Raw genomic sequence first — 26,684 nt, 5'->3', positions numbered from 1 at the left:
TGCTCTCGTCCCAATAACATTTTCAGAGGGGGGGGAAAAAACAGATTGATTCTCTGCACCAGAAAGTCTGGAAATTATTGTGTTTCCTCGATATTCATGCTTTGAATGTCAACTCAATTATTTGGAACTGAGTACCAATAAAATCGAGGCTAAATGAATGCATAAACAATAATCAGGCCTTTCCAAAGAGGTATTGTGAATTCGTATTGTCTGATCCTTTTATTCTTGTCCAACGGTTGACCCTTTTATCTGGAGCTGTTCAAACACCCCCTTCTGCTTCTCTCGTTCTCCCCCTCTTCCCCTCTCTCTACCCCCACCTCCTTTCTCTCTCTCTCTCTCTCTCTCTCTCTCTCTCTGTCCCTCTCTCGGTTGGTTAGGTGCCCTTTTACACTGGCACAGACAGTACTCAGGAGTGTGTGTGTGTGTGTGTGTGTGTGTGTGCGCGCGCTCGTGTGTGATCAAATAGAAGCTAATGTGCTTTTGCACGAAGCTGCTGTTGTCTGTCAGAACGTACACCACAGGCATACGACAGCACAGACTGCAGGCTGTGCTGGATGAAAACGAAGAGATCCGAAAATAACGAGAACAGCATGCTCGTGGTTTGGATCCACTCTGCAGTGTCTCTGTTACCGTTTTGCATTGCAAGTACATTATTCAAGTACAGCTAGTACATAGTACGTTGTAATAACCATGTAATTACACCACTCTGCGGTCAATTTTTTTCGGTATACAGTGTAAAAAAAAAGATGACATTCATTATGCAGGTCTTTCTCCAGGTCTCTAAACAGAAAACGTCTTTGCGCTTTGCGCAAAATGGTCCAGAAAAAAAAAGCTCCCTTAAACTTGGTCCGAGTCGCCCTGAGTTTCTTTCTTTTTATTTATTTATTTTTTTTAATTTGATGTATTTATGTATTTGTTCTTGTTTTGTTTGTTCGTCGGGCTAATGACTGATTGCATGACTGCTCATTACGCACAGCCCACAATCATCAAACTACTAATCAAGAATTCTGGCGTTCGTTTGGTCGAGGCGATCCGGAGTTTGAATTGATCAGACTTTTTGAAACATCTGTGGGTGTGTGAGTGACGGCTGATTGATCGTTGGGTAAGGTTACCCTGCGGCGTTCTTTCCTCTTCTTTTTATTCTGTTTATAAGAGAAGCCAAGCGGCCACTCGCGGCTTTGAATTTTGTGCTTTAATATTACCCTATGGGCCTCAAACTAAGATGAGTTTACTTGGCTAAAATGTGAGACCTATCTACTTTTATTCTATATTAATATTTCATGCAGTGCATTACCACATGGTTTTTAGTAAGCCAGGTCAATCTGCCTGATTTCAGTCAACAGGAGAGCGTTTATAAAACTGGATATAACCTTTGGCTACTCTTTCCCGAACTCCCTAACGCCTCACTAGACGTTTTTTTTTTTTTTTTTAAATACCAAGACCTATTTTGTGGGCATTTCTACACATTATGCTTTGCGGTGGAGTTCTGAATTTTAAGAGGCTCATGAAGAACGGTATATGAAGGCCAATCGTTGAGGTTCTTTGAAGTGCCTCTGGGAAACTCTTTGAAGCTCCTCAGTGTCGTCGAGGAGGGAGTACCGTGACCTTTGAAGTGAGGAGAACGTGGAGCCTCCTTTATTAGATGTTCCTTGCTACATTAGTGCGAATACGGACATTAATTAGTGAATTAACTACTTCAGACAGCTTCTAACGAGCTGGAGACACTGGTGCTTCAGCTGCATGTATTCACGTTGTGGTTCGCATCTCTTTCCTTGACCAACCCATTGTAAAGAGTGTCTTCAGTATCTGCTCTCTCCCCTTTAAGAGAGGCACGTATTACACTGAGCCTCTGTTGGAAATGGTCTTCATGCATATTGATCCTTTGCCTGCAGCGTAGCCCCTTGACCATTACTCCACTCTCTCTCTCCCTCTCTCTCTATATATATATATATTTATGTGTGTGTGTGTGTGTGTGTGCGTGCGTGCGTGCGTGCATGTATATATATATACACGTACACACACATAACACATATATTTATATGTATGTGTATATGTATGTGTGTATGTGTAGCAGGGTCCACCCCTGCTGATAGAGTATCTGTCCTCCTCTGGGATGCTGGTCAGCATTAAGCCCTATTTTTTTTTTCTGTTTGTTTTTTCATTCCAAGAAAGTGTACCTTCACTCCAACATGCTAAGTCCATACCATGTTAGACAAGAGAATGCACTTAAATGTAGCGTCTTTGTTTTCGGTCTTTTGAAACAGAAGACATCACAACCACGCAGCAAGTCTATTTTTAAACTGGCATTCATGAATTATTCAATTCTAAATTATTGAATCGCAACCTGATTTATAAAACCCCCTCAAAAGAAAGAAAAACATATATATATATATATTTTTTTTTTTCCATGGACGTTTTATCTGTCACGCTGAGGACTCACACTGTCATGTGTTGGTCACTTCATAAACGTCGGACTGAGAAGTTCTTACCATATCAGAATCATATTACAGTCACATTGGAATCTTAAATCAATATCATTAATATCTCTCTCTCTATATATATATATCTATAATATCTCTATTGTGTCAATGTTATTGTGTCCCACTCACCAGAGAAACCAGTGAGAGGAAAGTTAACGTACTGGCGTCTGTGATAGACTCCAGCCACAACTTCCGAAATCGGCCCCCAGAGTAAAGCGGGGTGCAAAGATCGGGGGACGAGGAATGACTTTGGAGCAGGTTAACTCCGTTCCACCTTCTCACCTGTGTATAAATCACGGAGTGTCAGTCACTGAAGGCCGCATTTGCAGCTCAATAGAAGGTATAGAAAATTCCAGGACGGTCCCTGGATAGTTTGACCAGGACAGGTAAATTGTCAAAGCCGGGCAATGCAAATGCACGTCATCTGAGTGTAGAACACATTTCATGCATCTGCAATCCTGGAGATTGAGTCTCCTCTTATTTGAATTGGTTAGAAATCCAGTTTTCCGCCGTAACAACTGTCTGCTCAGCTACAGAAATTTTTTTTGCATAGAAAAACGCCTTGACTAGTTGCATTGGTCTTGAACAGAAAAGGCCAGCGTGAAAGGAAGCGGAGATTCTCAAGCACCTAAACCCCCTGACACCAGATGTGCACTTCTGACAAAACCGTGGAGTGATAAAGAGCAGCGTAATTTGAGGAAATTGCCCATGGCTCTGATTGGACTACAGATTTAGCGGGCTAGCTATTATCAGGTGTCGAACATGCTAGAGAATCCTTTAGGACTTTTTTTTTTCCCCCCCGAGGTCGGAAATCTTCAGAAGTGCTCCTCCCGAGAACTTTAATATGGCTGTGAGCCCGTTTGATTTAATGAAGGTGACTCACTCTAGTGATGTGGCACTCTGATAAAAATCCCTTAAATCTGTTCCGCGAGTTCGCAGCCCGGGCCACCCGCGAGTGGCGAACCGCGGACGGAATTTCAAACGCGCCGTTCGTTTTCGGGCGGGCGGACCATTCCTCCACGTACAACGGCTCCTGTGATGAGAAAGCTGACAGATGCCCGTTTTGTATGCAATTTCGCCTGACGTGTTTCAGCACACGACGAAAAGAGCGCCATAACTCTCAACGACCACGCCGCCACTTAGAGGCAGCCTACTGTTTCCCTGTCGCTGTAAGACTGAGGGTGAATAATCTGTCAGGGGAAACTTCAATAACGCAGTCTTTGCAATGTGAAATATGTAGTGATTTAGGGTTGGCGAGAACAGGAGTAAACCCACAGATGTTTTAGCGATCCCTCGCGGTTCGGTCAGCTAGTAAGGTCCAGTTCAGCGCGGTCTGTTTGAACTCCATACTATTCATGTGTGAATTCACGCTGCACCTCCTCTAGATTATTATTATTATTATTATTATTTAGCTGTAGGCAAGGGAAATGACAGATACTTGTCATCCCTAATATGGAAGATCCTCAAACATCAATTATTTAACAGTCACAAATCCGCCCCCCCACTCCCCCGGTTCCCAGCGACTTGACGCTTTATGACTTCACCATCTGAATTCAACTTTAAATTAAGTCTGGTGGGGACAAAAGGACGCATTCAAAGCAGGCGAGCATGTCGTAATACAATTAAACGGGAATCAAATCCCCAAACCTGTTTGGTTTCAGGAACTCTTTGCAGGGATTTGTTGTGTTATATTTTAGTTTTCATTGTGTTTAGGATTCGTTGCCACTGGACAACACTAGCACAACATTATAATTGTGTTGCCTGTTTCTAACTCCCTCAACGTGGGGCTCGATGGATGGTAATTAAGTCGATGGAGCTGTTTCCTCTCCGCAGGGCACGAGGCGGGAGATTAGTCGAGGGCCGAGGAGTCGAGTAATGAAACTCTGCGGACCAACTTTTTTTTTTGGCACGTTTCAATTTCAGTCGGTTGTACTGAATAAATCAAAATGCTGTTCTAACTTTCATGTTTTGAGCCCATAGGCTGACAGTATTCAAAAAAGGAAGAAGAAGAAGAAGAGGAGGAAGAAGAAAAAAAAAAGACCGTGAATGTTACTTGTCATGCTCCTCCTCATACAAAGCCATTTCCCTCCTAAAATTGATGCACACTGGAGTGCAAAAGGAAAAAAAGAAAAAAAGAAACAAGAAAAATGTTTTGTGTTAAATTCCTTTCTAATCATCCTTTATGTGTTGGCTCAAAGTTCTGATGCCTGAAGCTGAACTCTGTACACCAATGCTCTCACTCTTCGGCATTTTCACGTAATTAAAACGAGTACTTCTAGCTTTGTTTAAAAAAAAAAAAGGAAGGGGGGGGGGGGGGGGGGGAGAGAAAAAGAAAAAGAAAAAAAAATCTATTCCACAGTTAATGGTAGTCAGTGAAAGGCCCCTGTTTCTGTTATCTTAAAGTTTTAGCTGGATTTGGAGCGGCAGGTCGGCATTGCTTTGATGAAAAAGTTTGTTCCTAAATGGATTTGTGCTGTGCAGGGCTTGCATCCTTTCATCATGACGCCGTCCTGCATTAGAATTCTGTGGATACGTAGACTGTGTGAAATGCAGGTGTGTGCTACAAAAGCCAAGCTAACTATACCTGACGGGGTTATCTGTCAATTCTCTCACACTGAGGGCAAAAAAAAAATATAATCAAAGGCACACCAAAGGAAAAGCAATTTTCAAAATTTGGTCACACCAGGAGACAACACTAAGGACTATTTTACATAGCACAGTTAAAGGATTACAGATGAATTTGACTCGAACCGGTCTGGTTTATTTTGTAGTTTCGCCGTGGTTTCGGAAAGCTCTGTCAACTAGTTTCGACAGCGGGTCCTCACAAACTTTGCGTCGTTGAGTGCTGCACTTGTTGTGTTTGAAAGAAGCCATTTTTAGCGCAGAGAAGACACGGGTTACACTAAAGTAATCATAGTCCGTCTTATACAGTGATAATGGGTCTACACTGAATGCACAAAATCAGTCGTATTAAAAAAAAAAGAAACAAAAAAAACCCCTCACACAAGCTCTACAGAAACACACAGTTTCTTTGTGATCGCTAAAAGTCTGTGGTCCTGCTGTGGCACTTATTTAAGGCTCCCACAGCACTGTTTTGGTGAGTTTTTATTCTGTTAGGGGGGGATGGACAGCCTCCAACCCATTTGGCTCTCAGTTGGCCGTGCACAGGGAACCCAGACGACAAGGGCAGGCGCTAACAAAGCCCCAGACGACGTTTTTTTTTTTTTGCGGTCCACGCGACTGAGCCTAGGGAGCCGGAGTCCTCGGTGCGTCATCTCTAAAAATGAGTCAGGACCACCCGTTCAGACCGCCGCTTCTCCTCAAAGCTATTCCAAAAAGAAAAAGAAAGAGAGAGAGAGAGAGAGAAAATAAATAATAAATAAACACAAATAAAAATGAAAGCCTAACTTCAAACGCCGCATGAATCATGACTTTTAACCCTGAGCGGTGGATCTGGCCAAAAGAAAAAAAAAAAAGGAAAAATCTGACAGTTAGTGTCAGAAAAACATTCTACCAGACTACTAAGATATATTTATGAAGTGTTCCCATACAATTCGCAGAGTGTTCTCCTGTTTTCTGCATTATTCCCTTCAGAATCGTTCCACTGTGAATCAAAACGCAGCTCAGTGATTTGTGCTGCTCTCAGAGCGGACGTGTGCTGGGCTATGTAGGCCTACCTGGGTTTAAACAGCGTTTCGTCCGGTCTCATCATCGATATTTCAAACACCCGCTCGAAATCCATGTTCTGAGGGCTAAAAAGCCTAGCGTCAGGGAAGCTTTATTAGAGAAACCGCAGGCTTTTCTCGAGAGTGTGAGCCAGGCTCAAAGACTCATTCTGCCGCTCTGCTAATCAGAGCCCAAGGCATCCTGTATGAGTTCTTCTCTCAGAGATTCGGATGGAGTTCCACAACTTCTCATCAACCGCCTTCCGCTGTGCAGAGCCCCCCCCACCCCCCCGGGCCGCGGGACACTACCGCTGATTAGACGCGTTTTGACAGGCGTTGTTAAAGTCCACTCGCCCCGATCGCATCCTCGAAGAAGGAGCCAACGGTTAACGGATTAACGGGTCGCAAATCGACTGTCTGACGTTTATTTTGTGCCATGTCCTCTCTTAACGTGTTTACCTGTGCTTAACTGCCACAAAGCCCGGTTAGCTGACAAAGTGTGTGTCGTGAGTACGACATGACAGGCCGTCACTCGGTGAGATTGGAGACTAATCTTTTATTTAAGCGCTTCAGGTTACTCCTGATCTTCTGCAGTCCGGGCTCAGAACTTTTTTTGAATTTCTTGAACAGAGCTTGTTTGGAAGCTCCCCCAGGTACTTTTGCAGCATTAATGTTTCAGAGCGCGTATAAATTCTGAAATACGCTGTAAGGCAAGACACCTGTTTCAACCGTTGGTGTACCAGCACAGAGCAACAAATGCTTAATGAAAACTTGATGTGATGCCATCCTGTGTCTTTTTCATTCATTCTTTCATTCATTCATTCATTCATTCATTCATTCATTTTCCAAGCCAATTATCCTAATTAGGGCTGCAGGGTGCTGGAGCCTATCCCAGCGCTCATTGGGGCGAAAGGTGGGGAGAACGCCCTGGACAGGTTGCCAGTCCATCACAGGGCAGACGCACAAACAAACACATTCACGCAATAGGAGCGATTTTACTATCTCCAAGTCACCTAACTTACATGTCTTCGGACTGTGGGAGGAAACCGGAGCTCCTGGCGGAAACCCACGCGGACACGGGGAGAACATGCGAACTCCGCACAGGAAGGACCCCGGCCGCCGGGGACCTCCTTGCTGTGAGGTGACAGTGCTCCCCGCTGTGCCGCCCGTCCCGTGTCATGTCTAATTATAAACGAGAGAATCTCCTATCATTGCGTGAGGTCAGCGGATTGTTGCTGTTGAGTTGTGTTTAGAGAATTTTGAGGAAACTCTTGTTTCAACAGTGAACAAATGAGTTCACGACCCACTTACCCCGTCTTCTCTCCAGTTTGCCTCGGCCACTTTTTCAATGTTTGTTGAAACAACATTTGAACCGGGCCGGTCGCGGCCGGAATTAAAAACAAAAAAGAAAGAAAGAAAGAAAAAGATCAGGTCATAACCGCAAAAAAAACAGAGGGATTAAAACTGTTATTATAAATAAGGAAATGAACGAACAAACAAACACTTTGTGGGGTTCATGCACACGCCATCTGTTTTGGCTCGTGTTTGGAAATGGTTAGCAGTCTATTTTTGTTTTTTCGCCGAAACGTGAAAGGCTTTTATCGCATATGCATGGCCATATGTCACTCCTGCCAGTTCTTTGGTGGATGGAGGTGCAGAGCCGAAGAGAGGATTCATGGACCTCCAATCCGCGTGTGTGTGTGTGTGTGTGTGCAGAGAGATGAAGGCAGGAATCTATTTAAAGCCTGAGGGAGCAGAACTTTCAGCAATTTTCTGCTTATTTAAGGTGGTAAACAGAAAACATCCCTGGCAGACCACCAATGTAGGACTGTGGCAGTGAGCCCATCTGCTGCTGAGACAAAGATACTGGGGGGGGGGGAGGGTATGAAAGTGTCAGGGAACAGCCAAAAGAACAGCACACAAACTATTCACACCACCAACTTTGTGTTTTATAACTTTTGCAAGCTGCTTCTGTTGCTGCTGTTTTTAAAATGTGACAATAGCAAAACTCAAAAGAGTCCATTCGAGTTTCAAACTTATAAAGAAAAAAAAAAAAGATTCTATTTTAATATTGTGCTCCTACAGCCCGGTAGCCTGACCCAGACTTGTAAAGTGTATCAGACTGTGTCAGAGAAAGCAGCAGGCCTTTTGCAGGAACCAATCTTCAGGCAAACCTCCAGGAGAATTCATCAAGTAGGCAATTACTCTTCAGCTGGAGCGGAGTGCGGCCTATAACAGCAAAGCCTACTTTCCACACAGCGAAAGTACACGCAGCACAAAGGAACGCCAGTTAATGAGTATTCTCAGAATTCTCTATAGGGGGGAATTCATACCATGCTGGAGGAGAGGCATGGGGTAAAAGAGGGGAAATGAAAGGGTACAGTACAAGCTACAGTAAACAAGTGTGTGTGTCTGTGTGTGTGTGTGCGCGTGTGTGTGTGTGTGTGTGTGTGTGTGTGTGTGTGTGTGTGCTTGTGCGTGCGTGCATATGTGTCTGTGCATGCGTGCACACAAGTAAAAATAGTGCATTTTTTTTTCCTCAAAAAATACTTTTTCTTTGTGGCCTGGAAAAACGCCTCTTTGTCTGCTGAGTACATGCCGGAGCAAAAGTATGCTGATTCCAAAACTGTAACCAAAGCATGCTTACTTTTAGAAGCAACGGGGAAAATTTGGCTGTTCTGGGAATAATGTTTTCTGATGTGGAGCCTGTGCCAGAGAGTCTCCTGAGTCTGTTCCTGTGCCTGGTTTTAATTGGACAGAGCGGAACTGACACAATAAAATCCATACAGGTTCAGGTTTGTTCTTAAAGGAGAAAACATCGGCATAGTGGAGGGAGAATCTCAGACTAAATCATTTTGGCTGTAAATCTTTGGCTGTAGATTTACTGAGACGTTTCGTGATGTAGTGTGGGCTAACCTTTTAGGGAACAGCTAGACCCACTGAGATTTAGAATGAGCCTTTGAGACAGCTGAAAAGATAACATTAAACAAAGATATATTTTTGAAGCAAAAGGAAGGAAGTGTTTTCTTTGTCAGTGTTGACTGTTCATTATGACACCTTGAAAACAGAGAGCCCAATGCTTAATCCTCAGTGTTTAGAAATACAGAATCCTCAGTAGAAATGTTTGCAAAACGTCTGACATTAAAAAGATAAAAACAAAAAAAAAAACCCATAAATTGTAGTCGATCGCTTAAAGGTCAAGTTTTTATCATATCAACTATATTTTCATGACATCGGTTCTTTATTTATAATCTAATCTAATCAGCTTGTGGTTTCATTTTTAATTACTCTGTTATTCTAGAATAGGTGGGATTAAGGATTACTCCTGTCAGTGACCTTCACCAAGGCACTGCCAAAAAGAGCTGGAGTTGGTCCCCGGGCACTGACGACTGCCCACTGCTCCTAACTCATAGTGTGTGTGTGTGTGTGTGTGTGTGTGTGTGTGTGTGCACGTGCGTGCTCACTGCTCAAGTGTGTGTGTGACAAATAAACTGCTTCTTCGTCTTTTTCTTCTTCTTCTTCTTCACTCAAAAATTCTTGCTACTTTCACCCCATCATCATTACAGAACAGCAACAAATCAGTAAAACAACAGAAAAATGACTAAAATATAACTTGGGTGCTGTGAACACATTTGACTTTTAAAACACAACTCTTAACTTTTTAAACCCTTTAGAATCCTCGTTCACTCTCTCGTAGTTCGTTTTAATCTAAAGAGGTTTAAAAACAGAGATGTGTGAAGTAAATTAGGATTAAAGTAAATTAGGATGAAATCTCGGCAAAGAAGCATCCAGCGGTCGTATTTCACAGCGAGCCTGTTGGACTTCTATTTCAGGGACAGAAAAAAATTAAGAAATGAATTGAAAACACAGGAGACGTTTTTCACAGATACAGTTCAAATCTGCCAGTCAGACAGTCATTTTCCTCTGTCTGTCCTTGGATAATGAAATTATTCCACATCTCCCACCTTTGCATTATATCTCATATTTGCATAGTTCTGTGGACTCTGCTATCGAAAAACCTGCAAATCATAAACCTCATCATATGGTGGACTGGATCGGCTCCCTCCCTCACGCGCAGTATCAGACAGTCCTCAAATGAGTGAAAAATACAAGTGTCAGTTTCTCTGAGAGAAAAATTGGAACGAGTCCCTTGGATCATTCTGGAATGTTCCATTTGGATTTTTTTTTTTTTTTTTTGTACTGTATTTTCACAAGATCGTAGGGGAGATGTAGACAAGACAAACAAGCTCAAAACTGTTACCAAAAGCTTTTTTTTTTTTTTTCCTAAAACACCCTTTTTCTGGTGGAACATTCCTCAAACTGAGGTCCCTGGGTTTCATTTGAAGTTTACCAGAGGGAAAAGCCAGAACTTTTCATCTGCAATATGCCTGGAATTTAACACGGATGCAAAAACGGTCGGAGGAAGCTTTTTTCGCTCCAAATTTCAGTCAGCCAGTTCAGAACTTGGAGGCAAATAATTGATTAAGCGATGTGCTTCCAGCAAAAATGAATGGTGTTGTTCTAATTACAGAAAAACACATTTGACTTGGCAGGCATTACAAATACATAACAAGTAAGTCCTGTTTCAGATTGAAATTGTCCTTAAAAAACATTCAAATTTGCAACGACTTCCTGTGAAAATGCCAAACCTTCCTTTTGATTGGCTGACAGATGATTTGACAGGTGTCAATCAACAGGAAAAAAAAAACAGACCTTCCCTAGAGCTTTGAGGGACTAATGGAAAAGCACAAAAACATTCAGTTTATACGCAGAATAAACAGGTCTAGTGAAAATCTGTCATACAAATAGATTTATTTTTTACATGATTTAATAGTGAATTTTGAACATCTGAACATTAAGGGGGAGGGGGGGGGGGTGTACTTTTCTGTCAAAATATTTACATACACATCAAGAACAGATGAGATCACTTCCTTTCTCTCTTTCTTTCTTTCTTTTTTTTTTAAAATCGGAATATAAAAATGATTACACATGTGGATACGATGGAAATAAGCTAAAAGTGTCTGTTGCCTTTTGAGTGTCCGCAGTGAGACGGCAAATCACAGACAAAGCAATACTTTAGAACCAGAGCAATGTGACAGTCACCGCTACCAAACACAGAAACACAGATTTTTGAATGCACAACATCCAGTTCATAGTTCATAGGCTGCAAAACAGACGAACAACAGTCGAACAAGAAGCGTTGTTCAGCGTAGTGAAAACACGGATTGAAAACATTACCAAGTACTGCACTAAAAAAAAAAAAAAAACATACTCCACACCAAAACAGACTGGATCCAGATTTCAACTATTTACTATGTACAGGTTCACAAAATACACGATGCCATGCTGGAGCTTGGACCCTAGAAACATAAATTACTCTTTTAAGAACGAGAAGCATTTGAACTCATCTGAACTGTACGTTTATAGGCATTTTTTTTTTTTTTTTTTTTACGACTATACATTCTCTGTGACTCACAATGAGAGGTAATGTAACTATTCACACCGCTGTTTGTACAAATGCAGAATCAAAGATCAGTGACAGTCAGTGACGTGAGGTTTCAAGTGTCTTTTTCTTTCTCCAAAAGTGATCAAATTTTTATTTTCACGGAGCACCCCGGCTGCGACTCTCAACTCTCACGCTTGTCTACGCGACGCTGTTACACGCATTAATAAAAGAGATTCTACATCAAATTTAGACAATTCTTTTCTTCTTCATCTTCTTTTTTTTGCAAGCACAGAGTGACAGTTTGGGGAACGTTCTGTGCCCTGTGTATTGTGCTGAAATGGAGTTGACCCAGTTTGTTTGGTGCTTCCATTTGGGACATTGTTTAAAGAGGAAGGTCTACATTAGCAGGAAGCCTTGGTGTAACAGGGCATCCCTCCCTAGTCACCTTGCTTCACTTTACAGGACCCTGGCTGTTTTAACCCACGTTTACCCGCTAATGTGAGGACACTGTACACTGTGTGTGTGTAGAACTGTGGCAAATGGGTGCATCAAAATGGGTATCTCTTAAAACAGAAGAACTTAGTACGACTCCATGCTGCACTGTGACAGACAGAGGAATAAACAGCGAGCATTCTGTACAGAGTATAGTCTATAACAGTGGATGATTTCAGGAGAGCACTTGAACAAGGGCTAAGACGTGAACAGACACACTTGAGATGGGTCTGAAAAAGGCAAAAAAAAAAAAAAAAAAAAGAAAACCTTTTTTTTTCCCCGCAGAAACTCTCTTATAAGTCCTCTCTCTCTCTGCGGTTATATTTAAACCGCAGTCATCGCGCAGGACCGACCGTGTTTATCTTTGAGTTTATGCTCATTGATTCGGGTTCGATAGTTTATTCTCAGAAACGGTCCTCTCTGTTTACGACACAATTAGGACTTCATCGAATAACTGCACAATGTGATCATGACATTCGGCGATTAAAAAAAAACAAAAAACAAAACAAACAAAAAAACCCATCTCATCATATTCCAACACATAATGTTAGGAGAGCATCACTCTGCCAGAGAACAGAGAACCTGGACACAGATGAAAAGACTTGGCCTGTTATGACGGATGATAGTGCAGAGAAGGGCATTCGGCTTTCCAAACCTGTCGTTCACTTCACTCGCACAAACCGGTTTGGAAAAGAGATCCTTAAAAACATTTTGTATGAACAACAAGAGTGTCCAGGAGAAATGAAAACATTTTCTCTCTACAGTGTATCTCCATTTTAGACGTGGATATTTAGCGATCCGCTTTTTTTTTTTTTTTTTTGGTCGTTTATTTTTGTTCTTTTTTTTGTTTGTTTGTTTGTTTGTTTTTTTCTCACATCTATCTCACAAACAGTTTAAAGAATATAACAATAATAATAATAAATCAGAGAGCGAGAGAGAGAGAGAGAGAGAGAGAGAGAGAGAGTTCAGACGGAGAACTTCAAAGAAGATCACTCAACAATGGACGTCCACCTCCTGCTTGGTTTTGTCAGCCGTATCCGCTGATGTAACAATGCCTTGAACTCACTCCACGGACACTCAAGTTCCGTCCATTCTACTGCCCCATTCCAATCCAGCCATTGTCCTTCACTGACAGTCAGCGCATTGTTTGATGTCCAGAAGAGGATACATGGCAGAGTGGATTAGTCTTTTTGGGAGGTTTTGTGTGTGTGTGTGTGTGTGTGTGTTTTGTTTTGGTTTTTTTACAAAAAGCACGTAGCCAAAATCCCGTCCCAGTCCCCGTCCTCCGTGCGAACGCAACACACGCCGTCTTCGGCACGATCGTCTCCATCGCGTTTGCTGGAACGGCGGAGAACGGCACAATAAAAGGCGCGGCTGGGCTCGTGCCATGCGGAGAAGAAACGACCGTCTGCATCTCTTATTTGGCTGCACAAAGTACGTAGCGATTTTGGCAGTGAATGGTCACAAAGAAACAGCACAATGTCCCCGAAATCTTACCGCAGTGAGAGGACGAGTATAGGATGAAATTTCAATCAGTAGAAGAATAGGTGGGGGGAAAAAATGCATGAAATCTTGGCTTTGTGTGTGTGTGTGTGTGTGTGTGTGTGTAGGTGTGTATTATAGGATATCTTCTGTTTAGCTTAATCTGTCTCAGATCTCATAGGGAGACTCTCTGGAGTGTTTGTGGATCACACTGAAGCTTAAACTTGTTTTTGACACGCTTAAAAAAAAAAAAAAAAAAAAAACGAAAACAAAAAACGTATTCACTTCATCGAGCGTCTCAACCCTGATACATACGTACGTCGAAAACCGGAATGAATTTTTTATACAATGAGCACTTTTTTTTTTTTTCAGAGCAGATGTCCTACGCTCTCAAGAAGCGTCCTGAAAACCCCAGCCGTGTTTCTTCACATACATGTACACAGGCCAAGGTTTGTTGGGGGGGTGGGATAGTAGGGGGGACAGACAACAGAGTTGGTTCTTCGGTCTGGAACCCGTCGGGTCTCAGGCAGTGATGGAGGACTCGTCCTGACAGGTGGAGGCCCTCCTGGTCTTCGGGCTACAGCGGGTGAGCATGGAGATCTGGGTGCTGAAGTTGTTGCCGTTACTGCTCATGGACGGGTGCTGGTATTTGGTGTCGGATCCCAGGAACCTCTCCAGGTGCCACCTCCTCCATTTGCGCTTGATCTCCGCCTGCACCTGAGGAGTCAAAAACGAGAGGGACGCGGAACTGCTGCTGTTAGATCAGGAGAACAGATTGACGGCTTACGCACGTGTGTTAGGCTTTAGTTTTGGTTAGAACCAAGGGGCTAAAACGGCGGACTCCAAAAGACTTAGTCGAGATGAGAATATGACACTGCAACAGACCAGAATGGAAAGTTTGTTCCAGGTTAACATGCATTAAAGAACCAGTATGGATGAGTATTTTAGACCTTTTGACCTTTGTTAAACGAAAACAGGACAATACGAATAGCATTTACTATGGTCTACAGAATGCATCCGTACCAGCATAGAGAGGTTCGCTTCGTTCCCCCAGCTCCTCCACTTTGTCGAATTTGTTTGCAATTAGATGCCGGGGGACAAAGTTATGGCTCTAAAGCGTTTGTGTTTATCCTGATTCTCATCCATCACGTAAATAAATAATTTACCGAATACCGAAAAACAGCTGATAAATGAATTAGGGTCCGTCAGTGAAATCCTCACAGACAGTCAGATCTTAACTGACGGAGCCGAGGCCATTAATCAGATTAGGAGTCTTATGCTTCGTCTTGCTCCTATTATTTTAATCAGCGCCTGATCTAAAGACTGACATCAAATCCCGCTGTGAGAACAGCTCCTTCTCCACGCCTACCGAACACGTCGGCTGGGGCGGGTTTCAGACGCGCCGATGATGCAAACCGACGACTTTGGAAATCGGACGCGATATCTGTGGCGGGCTGCAAAGCACGAGAAAAAAAAAAAAAACAACAACAGTCGGGCTTCTCAGCAAGGTGTCCCCGCCACCTGAAAATAAAAACAGCCCCTTTTGTGTTCCGCGGTTACAATAAGGGAAAGGCGCGCGTCACGTCGGTTTCCCGCGGCCTTCGCGCTTCATCCCCCAAGATTTCTGCCTCGCACTGTACCTAAAGGCTCGACTACATTAAGCACATCACTGATCATCTTTCAGAGTGCTCCCGATGTGCATCATCCACCAGAGACACACTTAAATTCAACCTTTATGAGGCTGGGATCCATATGCAGGATGTATATATGCAGCCTCACTCCATATATCAAAGCAGAGAGAGCAGACCGGCGGGCACGGCCGGAGCTATTTACAGCATCGCCAGGCTCACGGAGTTATGGCAGTATGCTAATCAGAGGCGCGCTGAAGGGAATTGCAAGACAGCAGGTTCAGAGGAGGAGGTGACTCAAAGACTACAAATGAAGAGACTAGTCTGAGACCGCCAAAAAACAAAACAAAAACAAAAACAAAAACAAAAAAACAGGCAAGATGCAGAAGTTCTAAACATTCTATAAAACGCAACAGACAAAAGATGTTTCAAATTGTAGAATTACTAGTGTTGTCTGAGAACTACAGAGATTTAAGAAACCTAAAATCCAGCCCTGTCCATTCAGTAAATAAATAAGTAAATAAGTATATATAGGTGAGTGTCCACTGTGTATAAAAGGAGTTTACACAAAAACGTTGCGAGGTAATGAAGTAGTTTAAATATACATTTGCCTTCCATTTTTTTCTTTTCTTTTCTTTTCTTTTTCTTCTTTTTTTAAAAGCGCAGAGGTGGGCAGACGTAGAAAAAAAGAAGAAATCCGGAACGCCGTTGGAGAACATAAGACTTTTGGAGTCGAGCCATCCCCCCCCCCTCCCCCCCCCCCCACCCCCCCCCCCCTCCCCATCAGCGGAATTACCTCTCCGTTGAGGAAACAGTACAGGACAGCGACCACGAAGCCCTGGCAGGGAGAAAAAGAGAAAAGACAGAGCAGTTTACACTCGTGTAAACAAAGCGCGTTTTCACACACTCATTTAGAGAAGGACTACAGACCCTCATTAAGCTTTCGCAAAAACGACAAGGGGACAATGATTGCCAGGTCAATTGTTTGAGGAAACGTGATTGTGACATTCCCACCCCACATCGACCCCCCCCCCCCCCCCCCCCCCCCCCCCCCCCCCCCCAACCCCCCACCGCAATTTAAATGTCGGAGAGACAAATCCACCGCAGTTTACTCAACCTCGTGAGAGACAAGTTTCGCTGCAGGGGATGTTGCCCCCCCTCCCCCCTAATCACGGAAAATCACACAGCTGGCTTACGGACAGCCCTCTGAAAACCCCGTACCAAATGATTCTATCCATTAAAATAGCCACCAAGTTTTGAAATAAGACCAAAAATGTGTAATCAGGATATGAACGGTTCCTGGAAAACGGCCAGCGTGCTTAAAGGCGAAGAGGACACGCTCTCAGAGCGCTGGCAGGCGAAACGAATACTGTACTCAAAAGCCCTGAGCAGTGACTGGCGCCTGTAAATGTTTTATCTGTGATGATTAGACCTCCAGATTAGCTGATACCTCTAGCACTTCAGATCTGGATTTCATCTACTCAAACAGGGCCTTAGCCTCAAGGTTTTCCCCCCTTCGAACAGCTAAAAGGAAGTTTAGGGGTCACGCGCGCGCACACACGGACCAGAAGTTTACATAAGTGTGGAAACTGGCCCTCGGTGACTGAGCGCTGTCACGTACCTGAAATGACCCGAGGATGAGATCGAACACCAGCCTCAGCTCCGTTTTGATGTGTTCTGGTATAAAGGCGAATATAATGAAGTTGATCCCGAACAGAGGAATCAGCAGCAGCGTCGATTTTGCCAGCCTCCTACGGGAAAAAAAAAAAAAAAAAGAAACGAGAAAAAAAAAAAAAACCCCGAAACAAAACAAAACATAACCAAAAGAAAACAAAAGGTTGTTTAAATCCAATTTACAGGCATCGCGGCAGTACTTTCTTACCCTACCACCTCTCTCTGTTTTTCCATTAGGTCACACACACAGACGGAGAAAAAATATGGAAATTACAACATTAGCGTAGGGAGAGGAAAAATTGCAGGTGCTTGCTGAATGAAACAGGCTTATGAGTCTTGGCTCGCGGAAAGCTACTTATGGACAGAAGACGATGACTCAGTCTCACGAGCACTGTGTACCCCCCTCAAATTTAGGCCATGATGTGACTGCCATGCGCACTTCTCTCACTGCTAGGTGCTGAATATGGGCTACCCCCCTACCCTTCCAATTTTTTTCTTTTTTTTTTTTTTTGGCCTCTGCTTGTATTAATGAAACACGAGCTCAAACATTCCCTCACGCGCCATCCGACAGAAACGCTGTACTGCGGAACTGAACGGAAGGCAAAAAAAGTCTTTTTGCTGACATAAAGGCCAGTGTCAGTACTCAGTACTCAGAACTCTGACTGACCGAGGCAAAGCCATCACCATGGATGATACGCTGAGGTCTTTAATTTGGTGTTAAAACGCATTGACTGCGTTCCCGTTCCTGCAGAGGGTAAGCTTTTTGTTTCGTAATAGAATAATAAAGGCTTCGGTGAAAAAGACCCATGGAGTTCAAAATAGCATCTGGAGAGATTCAGAAGTTATCCAGATGAAAACAAATGAAAAACTAAGCTGAGGGAGGGGGGGGGGGGGGGGGGGGGGGGAGAGAGAGACAGAGGCGGCAGTAAGTGATACTCACGAATATTGGTTTGATTCGTTTCTCCCGATGTCAGGACAGTTAATCTTCTGCCTCAATATCCGAATGATGCAGATAAACAGGATGAAATTCATCTGCGGAGGTGAAAGAAAACATTTGGGGAGGGGGTTCTCGAGATTTCACCTCGCCAAAGAGAAGGCACTTTGTCACGGTCAGTTCATAGACAAACAGGATTGTGGAGCCATTGTGAAACGCACAGGATTTCTCAAAGCTCCGAGTATGTTATTAATATTGGCTCGGATAAAACCGTGGCTCTGAAATCTATTAGCCAAGCCACAGTGTAAAACTGGAACCCGCTCATCCGTAAAAAACACACAGATAGGATTTTAACAGCGGTGGGTTTTGGAGGGTCTGGACGGGAAAGAATTTGATGATGTTGTACGAATGTTTGACTTACAGAATAGAGAAAAGTTGAGAAACTACCCTATGTATACTGAAGCTCTTTTAAAGCGTGGCCGGTGACTGTTCAGCCTTCCATTCTTCCATTCTGCCCACAGATCTCCACAAATCATACAGAGAATGGATCCCACTCTGTCTCCAATCTACATAAACATTTGCTTTAGGAGAGACACGGTCCAACCTTGTCTTCTCGCAGCACATCCATCTCTCTCCCTCTCCCTCTCCCTCTCCCTCTCCCCCCTTTTTTAATCTCTCTTCCTCTCTCTCAGTCACTCACTGTCACCTTGTCTTTTCTCTCATCTTTATGTGTGTGTGTGTATGGTGCGTGTGTGTGTGTGTGTATGTGTGTGTGAGTGTGTGTGTGTGTGTGTGTGTGTGAGTGAGTTAGTGTGAGTGTGTGTGTGAGCATGTGTGTGTGTGTGTGAGTGTGAGTGTGTGTATTGTGTATTTGTTTGGGTGTGTGTGTGGTGGTGAGGGTGGGAGGTCTCACACTCTCATTCTCACCAAAAATTCAATTCACAGCTGTTTTTACTCGGATGGCTATTCCAGTATCTGTCTATCTATCTGTCTATCTATCTATCTATCTATCTATCTATCTATCTGTCTGTCTGTCTGTCTGTCTGTCTGTCTGTCTGTCTATCTATCTAATACAGTTGCTTATAAGTCCATTTGCTGTGATGAATGAATAAACTGATTAAGGTTTATCACATGAAGGTCCTGATCACAATAATTATTCACAGAAGAAGAACTGTATTGATAATCGTAAAAACAGAACTTTTATGGAGTGGGAGGGGCCGGTGGGGTGCGGCGGGGGCTAGGGAAACAGAGCTGTATTACTAATTTAATTTACAGCCTCTCACGGCAGCGCACCGCGGAGAGCTATGACAGATTCTCAATAAAGAAATGTATTGAGCTGTGAGAAAGGCCCTCTTAATGTCTGTGCACTCATCTACCGCTCGCCCTCTCTGTTTCTATCTCCCTCCTTCCCTCCCTCCCTCCCTCTCATCCTCTCTCTCTCTCTCTCTCTACCCCCCTGCCGTTCGGGTTAAAACTCCTACTGTGTGAGAGTGTCTTTCACACTTCACTCCTTATTGATATTTCACACGTATCATCTGGCCTTTGGAAAGCTCCATTCGTCTGTCACGTCTCAGGAAGCTCTCTCTTTTTATTCTGTTTTTTTTTTTTTTTTTTTTTATCTGTGCTTAACCGTCATTCTGGCCAAATTCAACTCCAGACGGTCACAAATCAGTCCCCAAAATTCAACTGATTGTGTCACCCAGGGCACTAAGCGAAAAGCCACTTTGAACTTTGCTTTGCGGTCCTGCGGTCGTTACCATTTGGTTAGGGCGTTAGCTCACAGCAGGGTCAACGTGCAGTGTTTATTTGTTCTCTCTGCATTGGATCGGTGAATTGACCAATCACTTCCTTTAAATACAGTCTCAACATGAAAGCACACTGCAGTCAATCAGGACGACGCCTTAAGGTCCTCAAGGGTTATATAGCCATTAGCCGTCCAGCTATTACAGCTGCTGAAATGGCATAAGGGAATCAATGAATAACTGGCTACCTTTCAAATGCTCTTTCAGCTGAAGGTCCTGGTAGAAACATAAAATTAAATTACTCTCATGCAGAAGTCATTGATCAGGCTCCCGAGACTATTCCCGTCACAAAACATCATTCCCGCAATAACCCTGAGTGACAGATGGGTAATGGAAAACATGGCAACTTGCTGAGATCAATTTAACATGATCACGGGCCCTGTAATTGAACAACGCGGACAGATACATAATCATCCTGGGACAGAGAGAGAGACAGAGAGACACAGTGAGGGGGAATATGAGTGAAACTGCCCCAAAAACTTTACAAGGTCACTGATTAAAGAGAAAAAACTAAATAAAGGCCAGTCTTAGTACTCAGAACTCTGACTGACCGAGGTAAAGTCACCACCATGGACGATAGACTAAGGCCTTTAAGTTGTGTTAAAACTCAATTAATCTGTAAAAAGAAAAATTTGTCTGTCTCCGCCAAATCCTCTGTGTCTGTCTTTGGTTATGTGAGACTGTGAGAGTCCTATCTAGGATGTAAAGAGTGATCTATCTAAGAGTGATCTATCGAAGAGTGATCTAAGAGTAATCTATCGAAGAGTGATCTATCGAAGAGTGATCTATCCAAGAGTGATCTATCTAAGAGTGATCTATCTTAGAGTGATCTATCAAAGAGTGATCTATCTGCGTTGGGAAATTAGGACCGTACCAAGATCGAAGCCAGTATTGGAGTTTTGATGATCCACCAGAAGAGGTCAGATGTCTCTATGATATCCCAGCACCTGAGGGGGAAAAAAAAAAAAAGAAAAGAAAAAAGAAAAACAAGGTGTGTCATATTTAGTCTAGATGTAACGTCAGCACCGCCATTTTACGCCCAGACTTTGATATTCCTGAGACAATGAAAGCAAAGCTTCTCCCCAAGGGCTTATCTTACCCCACGTCATTGAAGTAGGCTTTGGCAATGCCCCACGCTGTGATGAAAGCCATTGGACCACCTACAGACATGTGAGACGGCAACATTTTCATTAGAGTTTAAGGGGCGGGGGGGGGGGGGGGGGGGGGATTCATCATTAAGGTGATTACACCAGAACCATTTCTGTTTACCACAGGTAAACATGATACACCACGCCAAGGTCAATCAAAAGTTTGCCGCTGTCTACATACCCCAGCCAATCAGAATGTACCACCAGAAGTACTTCCTCTCGGAGAAGAAGGAGACGGCCAATAAGGCGTGGAGATAGAGGCCTTCCACCAATAGCCAGAAGAAGCTCGCCATGACCCCGTACTGGAAGAAGACCATCGCCGCTTTGCAGCCGACCTAAAAGAAACCACGATGGCGAGGCCCAGGAAAAAAAACAAAACAAAACAAACAAAAAAAAAGAGTTTGATTGGAAGACACGCACCCTCGTCTTTCTGTTTTCCAATTCTCCATTTGAGGACTAATTACAAAGCTTTAGTATTTGCACACTGAGATAATTGCATATTTCACACTGCCCCTCCACGAGGGTTTCGATGAATCGTATGTAATTTTGAAACCAGATAAATAAATAAATATAAAAAGAGATTAAAAGCGTATAAGGCGCAGACTGTCAGCTGGGCTACGAGGAAATTACGGTTCTCTTCCAATTTCATTAAGAGACATCAGAGGAAGATTTTTTGCATAACTCATTCCAAATCTCTAAAGAGCGGCGCGTCCAGCCGTTCCCCGCGTCGTTATTAGGCATTGTACAAACGTACGACCCGGAGAACGCTTCGCTTTGCGGAGCAAGAAAGTAATTAACGGGAAAAAAGAAAAAAGACAAAAAGACAAAAAAAAAAAGATTGCAGTAGAAACATCATAATAATTGGTATCTCTGTATGAAAATTGAGTCCTAAACCTATAATTGTCGTGTGATCACTGCTTTGTATTTTGAAGGGACGCAGAGTTTTCAAGACATCGTCCACATCCTCATAAAAAAAAAAAAAAAAATCTATTTGTACAAATCCATGCACTGAATCTCCCTGACGGAGATATTAATCCGGCCTAATAACTTAAGCATTTCACACCTTGAAAGGGGATCGGAACGGCATTAGGTATTCCAGCAGCCGGCAACTGGGCTTGCTGAAACCAAATTACTCGCCGATCTCCCCTTTTTCCAGGAGGCACCTTCTAAAAGAGACATTACCCCCACTAAGGACATAGCATTTGACCTCATTTATCACCCTCATTACACTCACCCAAATTACCCTTCATTTAAACTTCTTTTTGCATTGAATTCTCCTTTCAGGTGCACATAAATGATTCATCACACCCTCTCAGAGTGAGATATTTTAATTCTGTGACTGACTGCAGGTTGACTGTGTTCTTTCACTCACTTAAACACAGACCAGAGAGACAAGCGCTAAGGATAACTAGATCAGCCTTATTCTGCCTGACTGCCTTTTATACCCAAGGCTACATGTGCAAAGCTGAAACTAACCCAAATGTGATTTCAGTCTCTCAGACACACACACACACACACAGACAGACAAAGTCTGCCGAGTTTTTCTTCATGAGCAAAGAAACAAAAACGCGACTGATATTGCTTTGAGGTGTAAAGCATATTTTTGACAACGCACTTGAAAGTCGATATTGCTTTGTTTCCTTGTTTGTTGCCTGAGTTCCGATCACAGGGGATGAGAGTTCTCCAAAAATTTAGGATGCTGTCAGATAAAATAATTCAACCAAATTCATGACCTCTGTGCAATACTGAACAACAGATACACCTCACTGTTCTTATAATTAGGAGTTGTAATGTTTGTTGGTTGCAGCACAATTTGGGGGAAACCAGTGGAAACAAAGAAAAGAAGAGAAGAGAAGAGAAGAGAAGAGAAGAGAAGAGAAGAGAAGAGAAGAGAGGAGAAAAGAAGAGAGGAGAGGAGAGGAGAGGAGAAGAGAAGAGAAGAGAGGAGAGGAGAGGAGAAAAGAAGAGAGGAGAAGAGAAGAGAAGAGAAGAGAAGAGAAGAGAAGAGAAGAGTAGAGAAGAGAAGAGAAGAGAAGATTTTGAGTGATGTGTGTGGGCGGACAGAAGGAGAGGTATAAGTAAGCAGCTCTAATATAAAGTCAGTCATGTGGAAAAAGTACATATAAAAAAATGAGGCCAAGCTAAACCAAGCAGAGACATGATGTCACGGGGGAAATGCCATGCCTTTTACACTAACTCAAGATTATAATCACCCCCTTTTTTTTTTTACCAGACCACTGCTGTTATTATTCGCCTTGATATCAGCACACAAACTTAAGGGATAAACACATATCTAGTCAGTCAATGAGTTAATATCTTATTTATGTACATGGTCGGCCGAAGCATGCACACGCACAACAAACCCTCAAAAACTTTTTGTTTTTGTTTTTTGTTTTTTTTCAGAAGGAAAAACATTCCGAGGCCTGGAGAGTCGAGACTGATTGATAGTCTGTGTGTAACGGAGAGAGAGGGAGAGAGAGAGAGAGAGAGAGAGAGGGAGAGAGAGAGAGAGAGAGGGAGAGAGAGAGAGAGAGAGAGAGAGAGAGAGAGAGAGAGAGGGAGAGAGAGAGAGAGAGAGAGAGAGAGGGAGAGAGAGAAAGAGAGAGAAAGCAGGAGAGAGAGAAAGAGAGAGAGAGCGTAGGAAGGGGCGCAGGCAGAATGGATGTGTCCATAGTTGTAATGCGTACAAATCATCCACAATCATTCTGAGAGCACAGTCTCTCACTGCAGGCCCTGCTCAGGAAATGGATTAAAAGCTTTGAGGGGAGGAACGGCTGCAGACGGAGGTAATACACACAAACACGCACACGCACCCTGTCTCTCTCTCTCCCTCTCTCCCTCTCTCTCTCTCTCAGTCTCCCACTCAGAATGCACCCGGCTTCTCAAAGGTCTTTTATCATGTGTTTAATATGAACCTGTGCAATGACTGTGGGGGGTAATGGATTGTTTTAAAATGTGCTTTTGTAACATGGAGCCGCTCTACATGGCATCGCGAGGGCACCATTAACGGTGCATAGCAAGCTCTTCTAGCCGCGAAACGAACACGGTATCCAGCGCATTGTAACAAACAGAAAATATTCTCATGTTTAAATACAGATTACCTCTGTTTAACTGTAATTTGCAGCTGTATGACACTTCTGTTATGAAATGACTAAGTTTATCCACCAAAATCATAACACTGATGAATAATTATACACAAACACGATAACCTATAAGAATGCAGCATCAGCCTCTATCGTTATCTCTCGTTGGACGTTGAGAATTTCCAGAACAGATGAGCAGAGGAGTGTTAAAGTAGTTGAGTGTGCAGGAGTCTGGAATTTCACACCCCACTGTGATAAGGTGACATATGTTTCTCTGGCGGTGGTTTGGAGGTTTTCTTCCTGCAGGGGTAGAGACAGGAACAGCTGGAATCTTTCCTAACTCCAATCTAAACCCTTGGGCTCCTGGGACACCCATGTCACCCATATCAGCTGTAAACACATCTTTCTTCCTCTCTGTCTCTCTCTCTCTCTCTCTCACTGTCATTCTCCATCTTGCTCATGTTGACTGCATCCCTTTAAGACAAGCTAGTCAGTGTTTACAGATGAACATGCAACTCTAGCTGTTGCAACACATGTCTAAACATCGTTGGAGGTTGTTTTACGGCTTGTAAGGCTCCGTACATGCGATATGGCTTACATAAACCGACACGGTCGATTAATTTCGCGGTAATGAATCAGAGGAATACAACTGACAGTTTGGAAAGGCCTACAGTGCCAGAACAGAAATAAAAACCCGGAGCATTAAAAAGAGCAGAGTTTTGATGGAAGGTTTTAATGGTTCTTCTCAGTCTACAGTCAGTGCCCCATCCAGTCCCAAAAAAGTTCTTTTTTTTTTTTTTTTTGCGATTCATTTTTATTGACTAATCATCAATCCTGCGGTAAGCTAAACCTTTTGAACAGAACAAACCTTTTCTTTTTTGTGAGCTGAGGAAAAAAATAAGATCCTGAGTGACGGCGTAAGCTTGGCGCTGACAGACCGCCCGCCGCTGAAATGACCTTGTGCCTGACCTTGTGACCTCGAGTCAAGGTTACTTACTGAGAGTGTGGGAGAGCAGTTATCCAACTCTTGTATGTCGTACAGAACCAGATCTTTGATGAAGACCGCGACGGCCTTCAGGATGAAGGACACAAACAGGTGGATATGGATATAGTTTCTCGTACAGTGCAGCTTCCTAAGGGAGAACAAGAGAACAGTTCCTGCATCAGTACAAACATCCTGACCTGTAATCTCTCTCTCTCAACAAGCATGGTCCCCTGACATGTACACACACACACACACAGGTGCACACAGGCACACACATACACACTCTCACACACATACACACACACATACACACACGCGCATGCACATGCACACGCACACACGAACACACACACACACACTCATTAAAGCCAGATGAAGAAATTCTCTGGTCCCAGATCACTCTCTCTCTATCTTTGCCAATGTTCCTGAACTCCTGAAACATGGATACCAAAAAGGTTTTAAACAAAAATAAGGTTGACTGACAAAAAAAGAAACTTCCTCCAAAACTGAAAAACCTCTTTTATGGAAGAAATAAAAAGGATGATGGTGAATCTCAATGGAAACAGAATCCCTAACTGAGCGCTGGATCCTCACAGCTCCTGGATACAGAGTATAAAACACCTCTCACATGCCTCTCCCTCAGCCGCCAAGTTTCTTCAAACACAATTTCAATAAATCTCCTTTACAACGTCATGCGTTGCTCAGGCTCTCGCCCGACGTCAGCTGACAGCCGACTCCTCAGCGCCTGCGAGCTCGCCGCTTGTTCTCCGCTCACGAGTGAGCGCGCTAATCAAATTGATGAGGTGTTGAATATTTCACCAGGAAAACCTTGATCCATCAGCCCAGAGTCGCTGATAAATACGTGTTAATTACACTGCTTCCCTCATATCCTGTGCCAGATTATTCCAAACCACCTCCCCCCCCCGGAGAGGTGGGAAAAAACACATGCCCCCCCCCCCGTATCCTTGGAACACCCAAATCCCCCAAATTAGCTACTCCATTTAGCTGGATACTCGTGACACAGGCAAACACTTTCCGTGTTTATACATTACTTTCTGGCAGCTCCCTGGTTGGACAAAGTGCAGAACGTTCTAGAAGTCATGATAGTCAGGCCACTTAAACTCTGTCAGGCTGCCAAGGCAACGTCGTAATGTTCCGTTCTTTGTTTAGTCTAACTGTGGGGAGTAATCATTAAGAAACGAGGCGACATCGGAGAAAAGTCACATCGAGGAACCGCGAAACCTTTCACACGCGGAACACGTGAGATGTTTCGCCCCGTGAAAGGACGGGGACGGGAACGTATAGAAAACGGCTCGAATTGTTTTGGGTTTTTTTTGTTTTACGCTGGTACAACATTAAAATCCCGCTTATACTGCGTATGTCTGATCATGAAATAGCAGCTAATGTCTTTTCAACAATGAGCAAACCTTTGGGGAACAAAAAAAAAAAAAACGATGTTAATGTTCCAAGTGGGAAAAGTCTGGGAATTAAAAAAAATCAAATGGACATTTTCATTTTCATTTATTAGGCTGCAGCTAATATGCTGACCATTTGACCGGGCCCAGTTCTGTCTATCTCCATTTAAATACACTCGCCGCAGCGATTTGAATAAATCCCGCTATTGTAGGCCTGATATATTTATGAAAACTCTCCAAAATGGTTGAACTAAAAGTAAAAAATAAACAAAAATCGCTGATGGAATAAACGTGATGAATTGATCTTAAAATATTATTGGACTGTTTTGAGAAGAAAGGAGACAGGACTATCTGTCTGGCTTTGGTGTATTACACTGTTAAAGACACTCCACAAATCATTATTCGAGTACTCTTAACTTTCAACGATACACAGCCCTGTTTCATATGCAG

The 26,684-nt window shown here is 43.3% G+C and overlaps 1 protein-coding gene across 1 annotated transcript in view; it reads right to left on the bottom strand.

The window, feature by feature from the left end:
- Positions 1-14,058: 14,058 nt before the first annotated feature.
- vipr1b (vasoactive intestinal peptide receptor 1b) overlaps positions 14,059-26,684 on the bottom strand; it is a 49,675-nt gene continuing 37,049 nt past the window's right edge. The window contains exons 7-14 of the mRNA XM_030769609.1: positions 24,832-24,967; positions 20,933-21,086; positions 20,703-20,763; positions 20,478-20,550; positions 17,808-17,899; positions 16,815-16,944; positions 15,990-16,031; positions 14,059-14,282 (exon numbers count right to left, since the gene is read on the bottom strand). Of these exons, the coding sequence (XP_030625469.1) occupies positions 14,088-14,282; positions 15,990-16,031; positions 16,815-16,944; positions 17,808-17,899; positions 20,478-20,550; positions 20,703-20,763; positions 20,933-21,086; positions 24,832-24,967 (883 nt within the window). The 3' untranslated portion in view covers positions 14,059-14,087. The remainder of the gene's footprint in view (positions 14,283-15,989; positions 16,032-16,814; positions 16,945-17,807; positions 17,900-20,477; positions 20,551-20,702; positions 20,764-20,932; positions 21,087-24,831; positions 24,968-26,684) is intronic.

This window comes from Chanos chanos, chromosome 3 (assembly GCF_902362185.1).
Source record: "Chanos chanos chromosome 3, fChaCha1.1, whole genome shotgun sequence".
NCBI classification, from domain to species: domain Eukaryota; kingdom Metazoa; phylum Chordata; class Actinopteri; order Gonorynchiformes; family Chanidae; genus Chanos; species Chanos chanos.
This window is presented reverse-complemented; position numbering and strand designations above follow the sequence as displayed.